We start from the raw sequence: 10609 nt of genomic DNA, 5'->3' as shown, positions 1-10609 counted from the left end.
TCGTCTTTTGATCTGTTTAGCTGGCTACCTTCAGGTTTGAGCTCCTGGTTTAGAGTCATCATACAAACTGGATTTGTCATATTACTTCTAATTCTGCTTTGCATAATTATTTTTAAACCTTGTACCTGTTGCCTGTCAAATGTCTGCAGAAACAATGCACCAAACAGGGCTGTTTCAATGCTTGGAGTTGATCTACAACATTATGACCTTGATAGGTGGAAGAGGCCTGAGAATTATCCCTCTTACCCTTCCTAGTTATTCACATGTGGTCTCAGTGGTTTCCAATTGGTGCACTTTCCCTCCAGCATGGATATGACAGCCAGGACAGGGCCTTTCTGACAATAAGGAACAAAACCATTAAATGGGAAAAACCTGATTTATAATTGGTGCTGCTTTCAAGGGAAGATCTTGACCAAAAGGGGTAAATGTGAAAAGGCACAAAGGACACCTCATTTATTTTTTTAAGTTTATTTATTTATTTTGAGAGAGACAGAGAAAGAGTGAGTGGGGGAGAGGCAGAGAGAGGGAGAGACAGAATCCCAAGCAGGCTCTGCACTGTCAGGGCAGAACCTGATGTGGGGCTCAAACCCACAAACCATGAGATCATGACCTGAGCCAAGATCAAGAGTCAGACACTTAACCAATTGAGCCTCTCAGACACTCGAAGGACACTTCATTTGAAATGGAGTCAGGAAGCCCAGAAGGGGGTGCTCTCTTCCACATACCACTCATTGCAGCCTGCGTTACAAGCAGGAACAGAAAAGATAAAAATTATCTTGAAAAGGGAGGGCATTTTTCACAGAGGAATTTCATCTCCTGCTTTTAAGAAAAAGAAGGAAGGAGTTAAGATGGTGGAGCAGCATGGAGACCCTGAGCTTGTCTCATCCCTAAAACGCAGCTAGATCAGCACCAAACCATTTTTGAACACCTAGGAAATTGATCTGCACAACAATCTGTACAACTTGAGCTACAGAATTCAGCAGGTATATAGTGAGAAGAGGTGAACTGGGGAGAGAAAAGCCGGGGAGGCTAGGGAGATATTTTTGCAGAGAGAGGACAGAGAAAGAGGGAAAGTGAGGTGCATCAGGATTGTTCAAGAAAAGCACTCCCCCAAAAGTAGCTGGAGAGAAAGAGAGAGAAAAAGTGAAGACACTCACAGGGGACTGAACAAGAAATCTGTTCCCCAAAACCTTTATGGGAAAAAAGGAGAGGGTTACAATACCATTAGAATTCTATAAATAGTGGAGCACAGAATCTGAAGTTCCAGAGCTCAGTGCCTGGCAGTGCTCTAGTGAGGAAGTAGGATGAATCCCCAGGAGCAGGTAGCAGGGCCTGAGGGGTCTGTGTACCACAGGTGGAGAAGCAGTTCCCCTGCTTAGAGTGCATTTGGTAGAGTCCATACAGCCTCCTCACAGGCAAAGGTCCCAGGAGACCCTATAGAGCAGCCACGTTTGCTGGTATTGGGACAAAGACGCCAGAGTGCAGTGAAACCTGGCGCCAGCTGTGTATTGTGATTTGCCATAATCTCTGAACCTCTGCCACTGAACAATTGTGTGAACGTTTTCTGGGGCAAACTGGCTCTCAGCCATTGCTCAGTGAGACCATCCCCAAGATAGTCAGTGCAGGTCCAAGCCACAGGGGTCTCCGAAGTTTGAGGTTTTGAAACACAAACACATCTGAGATTAAACTGTGAAGAGAGGTGCTTCCTGGCAGGCAGACAGCTTGGACACAAACAGAGTAGAGGCAGGGAGTGGACAGAGGCTTGAGACAAAGGAGGGGTACTTGATTGTGGGTTGGTGAGACCATGAAGTTCCTGTGTCAGAGACTAGGGAGTTGGGTGAAGCCATTTTCACCTCTCCCAGGCACAGGCATGCACACACACGTGTATGTGTACCCTGATCCACCCCAGTAAGCTAAGCAGCACAACCTAGTAGAGAACAGAACCCTTACATAAAGCCCTGCTCAACTGCGCCCCCCAAGCACATCCCCTAGAAGATCAGCACAAGTCACTCCACTCACTCAGTACATGGGCTATAGAGACTTCATAGTTTCAGTTCTAGTGGAAACTGGATGTAACTTCATTTAGGTTTCATTCTGTTTGCTGGTTCATTTATTTGTTCATTTTCTTTGCTTTTGTTTTTGCTTAAGTTGTTTGATTTTTTTTTCTTTTCCTCCTTTTTCTTGGATACAGAAAGAGAAAATTTTATTTTTATTTTCTTTATTTACTTTCTTTTTTATTTCTTTAAATTCTTTATTCTATTTCATTTTCTTTATTTCAATTTATTCTATTTTATTCTATAATTTTTTTAATTTTTAAAATTTTTCTTTTCTTTTTCCCTTTTATTTACTTTTTTCTCTGTTCTATCAAGCTTTTTTCAAAAAGCAGAACCAAACACACCTAGGTTCTAGCTTTCTTTATTTTATTTTTTGTTTTGTTTTTAATTTTTTAGTTTTAGGTTTTTTTATTTTTTTAAGTAGAGGAATATTTTAATGAAGATTAATTTTATTTAATCAAGTATTAAGCATCTTGTCTTTTTTGTTTATTCACTTATTTTTTAATATGAATAAATCAATAAAAATTGGTTTCCATACAACACCCAGTGCTCATCCAACAGGTGCCCTCCTCAGTGCCCATCACCCAATTTCCCCTCCCTCCCACCCCCCATCAACCCTCAGTTTATTCTCAGTTTTTAAGAGTCTCTTATGGTTTGCCTCCCTCCCTCTCTAACTTATGTTTTCCCTTCCCTCCACCATGGTCTTCTATTAAGTTTCTCAGGATCCACATAAGAGTGAGAACATATGATACCTGTCTTTCTCTGTATGACTTATTTCACTTATCATAACACTCTCCAAATTATGGAAAGAGCCTAAATGTCCATCAACTGATGAATGGATAAAGAAGTTGTGGTTTATATATACAATGGAATACTACTTGGCAATGAGAAAGAATGAAATATGGCCTTTTGTAACAATGTGGATGGAACAGCCAAGAATTCTTCATCCAGCATGGTTTCATTCAAAATAGAAGGAGAGATAAAGAGTTTCCCAGACAAACAAAAACTAAAGGAGTTCATGACCACTAAACCAGCCCTGCGAGAAATTTTAAGAGGGACTCTTTGAGCACAGAAAAGACAAAACAAAACAAAAAAGACCAAAAGCAACAAAGACTAGAAAGGAGCAAAGACATCACCAGAAACACCAACTCTACAGGCAACACAATAGCACTAAATTCATGTCTTTCATTACTCACTCTAAATGTCAATGGACTAAACACTCCAATCAACAGACACAGGGTATCAGAATGGATAAGAAAACAAGACCCATCTATATACTGCTTACAGGAAGGTCATTTTAGACACAAAGGCACCTGCAGGTTGAAAGTGAGGGGATGGAGAACCACCTATCATGCTAATGGTCATCAAAAGAAAGCCAGAGTAGCCATACTTACGTCAGACAAACTAGATTTTAAAATATAGACTGTAACAAACGATGAAGAATGGCATTATATCATAATTCAGGGGTATATCCACCATGAAGATCTAACAATTGTAAATGTTTATGCCCCCAAATATATAAATCAATTAATCACAAACAGAAAGAAACTCATTAATAATAATACTATAATAGTAGGGGATTTCAACACACCACTTATAGCAATAGATCATCTAATCAGAAAATCAACAAGGAGACAATCGCTTTGAATAATACACTAGACCAGATGAACTTAACAGATATATTTAAAACCTTTCATTCTATCTTTAAAAAATAAATAAATAAAATAAAACCTTTCATTCTAAAAGAGTGGAATACACATTCTTTCCAAGTACACATAGAACATTCTCCAGAAGAGATTACAACTGGATCACAAATCGGCCCTCAACTAGTACAAAAATATTGAGATCATATTTTCAGAACACAATGCTATGAAATTAGAAGTCAACCACAAGAGAAAATTTGGAAATCTCTCACATATATGGAGGTTAAAGGACATACTACTAAAGAATGAGTTGGTTAACCAGGAAATCAAAAAGGAAATAAAATAGAACAGGAAAGCAAATGAAAGTAAATACATGACAGTCTGAAACCTTTGGGATGCAGCAAAATCAGTACTAAAAGAAAAGTATATTGCAATACAGGTCTACCTCAAGAAGCAAGAAAGATCTCAAATACAAAACCTAACCTAAAGGAGCTAGAACAGTAACAGCAAATAAAGCCTAAAGCTAGCAGAAGAAGGGAAATAATAAAGGCTAGAGCATAAATAAATAATATAGAAACAAACAAACAAACAGAAAAACCAGTAAAATATATCAAGAAAACTAATCAAACTTATCAAAAAGAAAAGACAAAGGGCCTAAATAAATAAAATCACAAATGAAAGGGAAAAAAATCCCAACCAACACCTCAGAAATACAGTTATAAGAGAATATTATGAAAAAATATATGCCAGAAAACTGGGCAATCTGGAATAAATGGATAAATTCCTAGAAACATGTAAAGTACCAAAACTGAAACATAAAGAAATATAAAATTTGATCAGACCCATAAGCAGTAAAGAAATTGAATCAAGAATCAAAAATCTCCCAACAAACAAGAATCCAGGGCCAGATGGCTTTCCAGGGAAATTCTACAAAACATATAAAGAAGAGTTAACACCTATTCTTTTGAAGCTGTTCCAAAAAATAGAAATGGAAGGAAAACTTCCAAACTCATTCTATGAGGCAAGCATTACCTTGATTACAAAACCAAATAAAGACCCCACTGAAAAGGAGAACTACAGATTAATTTCCTTGATGATAATGGATGCAAAAATTCTCAACAAGATACAACCAGATTCAACAATACATTAAACCAGATCCAACAATATATTAAATGGATTATTCATCACTATCAAGTAGGATTTATTCCTGGGATGCAGGGTTGGCTCAGTAGTCACAAATTAATCAATGTGATACATCACATTAATAAAAGAAAGGATAAGAATCACATGATTCTCTCAACAGATGCAGAAAAAGCATTTGACAAAATACAACATCCTTTATTGATAAAAACTTTCAAGAAACTAGGGATAGAAGGATCATACCTCAAGATCATAAGGGCCATATATGAAAGACCCACTGCTAATATAATCCTCAATGGAGAAAAACTGAGAGCTTTCCCTTTAAAGTGAGGAACATGACAAAGATGTCCACTCTCACCACTGTTATTCAGCATAGTGTTGGAAGTCTCAGGAATCAGACAACACAAAGAAATGAAAGGCATCCAAATTAGCAATGAGAAAATCAAACTTTCACTCTTTGCAGATGACATGATACTCTATGTGGAAAACCCAAAAGACTCCATCAAACAACTGCTAGGACTGATATATAAGTTCAGCAACGTCACAGGATATAAAATCAATGTACATAAATTGGTTGCATTTCTATATGCCAATGATGAAGCAGCAGAAAGGGAAATCAAGGACTCTCTCCCATTTATAATTGCACCAAGAACCATAAAATACCTAAAAATAAACCTAACAAAAGAGATGAAAAATATGTACACTGAAAACTATAGAAAGCTTAAGAAAGAAATTGAAAAAGACACAAAAAAATGGAAAAGCATTCCATGTTTATGGATTGGAAGAACAAATATTGTTAAAATGTCTCTACTACTGAAAGCAATCTATATTTTCAATGTGATCCCTATCAAAATAACATCAGAATTCATCACAGAGATAGAACAAACAATTCTACAATTTGTATGGAACCAGAAAATATCTTAAATAGCCAAAGCAATCATGAAAAAGAAAAACAAAGCTAAAGGCATCACAATTCTGAACTTTAAGCTTTATTACAATGCTCTAATTATCAAGACAGCATGGCATTGGCACAAAAACAGACACATAGATCAATGGACTAGAATAGAGAACCCACAAATGGACCAACAAACACATAACCAACTACTCTCTCACAAATCAGGAAAGAATATCCAGTGGAAAAAAAGACAGTCTCTTCAGCAAATGATATTGGGAAAACTGGACAGCAACATGCAGAAGAATGAACCTTGACCACTTTCTTATACCATACACAAAAGTAAACTCAAAATGGATGAAAGACCTAAATGTAAGACAGGAAGCCATCAAAATCCAGAGGAGAAAACAGGCAGCAACTCTTTGACACTGGCCACAGCAACTTTTTACTTGTCATGTCCCCGGAAAGAGGTGTAAGTGCTTGCCAATGTGGAAAACTAAGATAAATTAAAAATTAAATTCCCAGTGACATGTCCTTGAAACTGGCAGAGTGACCTCCCTCTAGGAGCTCAGCTGCCTCGATGATGACACTTTGGTAGGGGCAAAAGAGAACCTTAGCTTAACATTATCCCACCTCGAGGATCCTGTAAGTCTACTTCCTTTATCTCAACTCCCCAAGATATATGCCAGCAATCATACTCCAAGTTTATGGCCCCCTGATTTACATCTGAAGGGTCTCATGACTGGGGTTTTACTAAACAGTAATAAATAGCATTTCCCTAGCAACAGCTAGCCCCTCGAGGTCCTGGAAACCTTTCTTCCAAAATACATTAGAGACTTACTCTATCCCTGACCCCTTCTCAACCTGAGAAAGTTACTGAGTTACCCATTGAGACCCCAGTGCAGTTCTTTCTGCCCATGGGTCCTGTCCCCGTGCTTTAATAAAATCACCTTTTTGCACCAAAGACATCTTCAAGAATTCTTTCTTGGCTGTCGGCTCCAGACCACCCTACCATCACCCCCAAAATTTCATCAGAAATACTTAAGTAATTCAAAGGGTTGTTATTTATTTATTTATTTATTTATTTATTTATTTATTGTTAATCTCCTGACAAATTGCCCTAGTAACTCAAGGAAGTGAAGGAGAAAGCAGCTGTCTCACCATCCAGATATTGATTTGTTCAGATGTTTCAATGCCTGATGGTACAATAAAACCACAAAAAAAATTCTTTAAAAAAAAGAATTATTAACACAGAGAAAGAGACCAAGGTTTGGGTCTGAGGGAGAGCTGGTATCCTGGCCAGCCAGAGAAGGGGGAGAGGGTGACAAGAATACAAGGGAAAGTCAAAGGACAGGGAGGATGTGGTGTTTACTTGGCTGGCTGCTCTTGCTCCAGTGCCCTGTGATCCAGCAGCCCCCGTGTCTCCATTGCTTCCTGTCACTCCATACTGCCCACAGCTCTGCTGAGATGGGTTCAGTAGACAGAGACCCCTGGCCTGACTTCCACCTGCTGGGGCATCAGGGGAGTATGTGTTGCTAAGACAGAAGCTCCCCAAAAGGAAGAGATGCATGTTTGCATGAGTGTGTGTGTGTGTGTGTGTGTGTGTGTGTGTGTGTGTGACACAAACATATGGAAAAAGAAGGAGAAGAAGTGGGAGCAAGCTTGCCAACCATGGCAGGGTGTTCTTGCTCCTCTGCCAGGTCCAGCTGCAGATGGAGATGGAGGAGGAGGGCTGTGGGTGTCCCCTGACCATTTAAATCCAGCCAGCCACAGAGGATCAGTGGGATCCTGCTGGGCCCTGGAGGGTGAAGAGGGGCTCTTCTTGTTCTTCCCCAGCTGAGGGATGATGGCCAGACCCTGGCAGACCCCACAATTCCTGCTGGCCATCCTGGTGGCCCTGGTGGCCCTCACCCACCAAGAAAGAAGGAAAACCTTTATGAGTGTCGAAGAAGTGCCTGTGTCAGAGCCCCATGTGATAGCCACCTTGCAGTTTGTGATCAACGACTTCAACAAGAAGAGTGATGACAAGTACAATTTCCGGATTGTGCGGGTCCTGAAGGTCCAGAAGCAGGTCAGCACAGCCCCCCTCTTCTAGTCATGCTCCTCCAAGGGGACTCTCCAAAGGGGACACCCACACAAGTGAAATTCAGCCTTGGTTAGTTTCACGTGGGCATTTTAAGAAGAACATAAATTCACTGGAATGGATGAAGTCACTTAAATGATACCTAAGACTAGGGATTGACAGATTATACCCCAATAGCCAAGTAAGCCTGCTGCCTGTTTTTGTAAGCAGTTTTATTGGTTCCCAGCCACACCATGCATGCACATATCATCCAGGACTGCTTTCGAGCTGCTGCAGCAGAGTGGAATACTTGCAACTGAGACCCCATGGCCTGCGAAGCTTAAAATCTTAACTATCTAGCCCCTTTCAGACAAAGTTTACAGACTCTTACTCAAACAGTTAGCATCATTTTAGTTGTCTAAAGAGTGTCTTTGCTCAGAGATTGGTTTCTGGAGAACCTCCTTGCACGGCAAATGGAGGCATAGGTGTCAGATAGGAAGGGGAGAGAGAAGCCCAACAACTTGTCCAGGATGAGATCCTTAACCTTAGGCACCTTGCAAAGGAGTTCTTGCCACCAGAATCTAAAAATAAAGGACAAGAAGTCCTTTCATCTTCTTTCCACTTGCTCCCCACAGGTTACTGACCACATGGAGTATCATGTGAACATGGAGATGCGGCGGACCACCTGTCAAAAGCTGGAGACTACTAACTGCATGTTTCAAGAAGGGGAACTTTATAAGGTACTGGGTGAGTGCACATTAACTCAGAAAGAAGTCACTGGGATTTTCTGTGCTTTTAGGATGAGGTGGGGTAGAATTATTGGGGATATATTGAAGCTTACTTGAGAAGAAAGCATAGGCTTGCTCAAAGAGGAAAAGTGAAGGTAAGAGTGATCAAGATCCTGCCTGGCAGGCACTGCTCCTTTGTTGGAAGAATTATGGGAGGTGGAAGGGGTCCAGATGGGGAAAGCCAGATGGGGGTGGCTGAGCTGAGGGGGGCAATTGGTGGCTGAGAAAAGTAATATTTTAGCAGCCAGTGGGACCTTATTATTGCACCCAGCTAAATACCTGAACAATAGCCTGATGGGAGCACACAGTTACTGGGCTACAGGCCTCTTCCTTTCATCAAGCAGTGTTTGGGCAAATAGGAGGAGACAAGAAAATGGGTTCAGAAATAGTTCAACAGGGGGTAGGTGGTGAGGAAGACAGAGGTGGTTACAAACCTGCATGTGTGTGATCTACTGAGAAGCCACCTCCCCCAACAATGGCTTACTTCCCTAAGCATTTCATTCCCACCAAGTGTGGTCATATATGAGGGATGCTGACCTGACCATCACCACTGCAATGTGCACAGTTGGGATGGGCCCACTTGCACAAGGACCTTAAAAGTCTCAAGTCCTATAAGCCCTGAAAATCACTATGAGGATGATCATATGTCCCACCTTGCTTGAAATAGTTCTGATTTATGCCTAGCTTCTTGTAATCATTTATAGGAGCTCTGAAGGCTTACAATGTGTCCTGATCCGGTTCGTAAATTCTGTGGTCACCCTGGTTATAGTGATCTGGATGTTATCAACACAGAAATATGTCCATCCCTTTATCACCTTCCACATAGAAATTTTTCAAAATCTAGCAAAGCAGACTTTCTTGGTTCTTCCCTGGAGAAGATCATGAAACCTATGAAAAGAATAACTGGATAGAACAGTAGAGTTAGAGGATCTCCTTGATGTGAGTGATTGAACTGGTGGAGTTGGTATTCTGATTTCCATTTTAGGAGAAATATAAGTGTTTAAGCCTCCCATCCCCTTGGCTTTCAAATGAAGAGCAAGAAAACAAAATTATACTAGGAAGTTATGTTTATTGATTTTTCATTATGGGACAAAAAGGAAGTGAAAAAGAAAAATCTTGGGAGAGAATAGGGACACGGTAAGGAGAGAGAGGGTATGATGGGTGAATGGCTGGACAGACAAATGAAGAAAGGTACAAGGAAGGAAATATGGATGGCAATGGGTGGATAAGTGGATGGATGGATGGATGGATGGATGGATGGATGGATGGATGGATGGAGCCAGAAGAGGCCAAAAAAGGGAAAGTGTGAAGTAAATAACACAATAACTAAAAATAGAGAGGAAAAAATAATTATTAGTTCTTGTGACTATGGCAGGAGGGACCCTTTTCTAGTCTCCAATTTTAGACTTTTAAAATGTCTCTTTTAAAATTTTCACTTTGCATGTTGACCTTTTTTAAATATTGTTTTTGTTTTTTAGCAAATTGAGTGCTTCTACTCAGTGTTTGTTGTTCCCTGGTTTGAAAAGTACAAAATACTGAACAAAAACTGCACCGATGGCTAGGTGTCCTGAAGCACATATCAGCAATCATACATTAAAATATCATGCAATAAGCAGTAATTCTCAATATAGAAAATAAATGTTTGTCAAACTATTATCTCAACACTCTTAATGTTTATTAGTCCACTTCCCCCCTAAACTCTTCAGCTCATAATAATGTAATCTGAAGGTATTCTGAGCTAGGATAGTTTTAGGATTCTAATGAAGTGACATAGATAATTCCTGGCCTTATAGCCTATACCTGCATGATAGGAGAACTTCAACCCCATCCTCATATCAAGTAGGAGTCTTCAGACTTTACAGTAAGTAAAAAATGAGGAGGAGGAGGAGGAGGAGGAGGAGGAGGAGGAGGAGGAAGAGAAGGAGGGAAGAAGTTCTAAGTTATTTACCTGATTAAACAAGAGATGTTTGTAAGTATGGCCTACAATGCCATCTCTTAGGGGCCCAATGAGGACTACCTCTTTTCTTGCA

At 40.0% G+C, this 10609-nt stretch overlaps 1 protein-coding gene across 2 annotated transcripts; it reads left to right on the top strand.

The window, feature by feature from the left end:
* Positions 1–7572: 7572 nt before the first annotated feature.
* Positions 7573–10190, top strand: CST11 (cystatin 11). 2 transcript variants are annotated; one of them, XM_040446780.1, is made up of 3 exons: positions 7573–7800; positions 8427–8531; positions 10058–10190. In XM_040446780.1, exons 1-3 carry the CDS (start codon positions 7573–7575, stop codon positions 10139–10141), a joined length of 417 nt encoding a protein of 138 aa, XP_040302714.1. In that variant the 3' UTR covers positions 10142–10190. The 2 variants fall into 2 exon arrangements, with proteins under 2 accessions (XP_040302714.1, XP_040302715.1); XM_040446781.1 differs by lacking the exon at positions 8427–8531.
* Positions 10191–10609: the final 419 nt, after the last annotated feature.

Source organism: Herpailurus yagouaroundi, unplaced genomic scaffold, assembly GCF_014898765.1.
Source record: "Herpailurus yagouaroundi ecotype Mexico unplaced genomic scaffold, PumYag 196, whole genome shotgun sequence".
NCBI lineage: Eukaryota > Metazoa > Chordata > Mammalia > Carnivora > Felidae > Herpailurus > Herpailurus yagouaroundi.
Note: the sequence above shows the minus strand (reverse complement) of the source record. Positions and strands in the feature narration are given on the sequence as shown.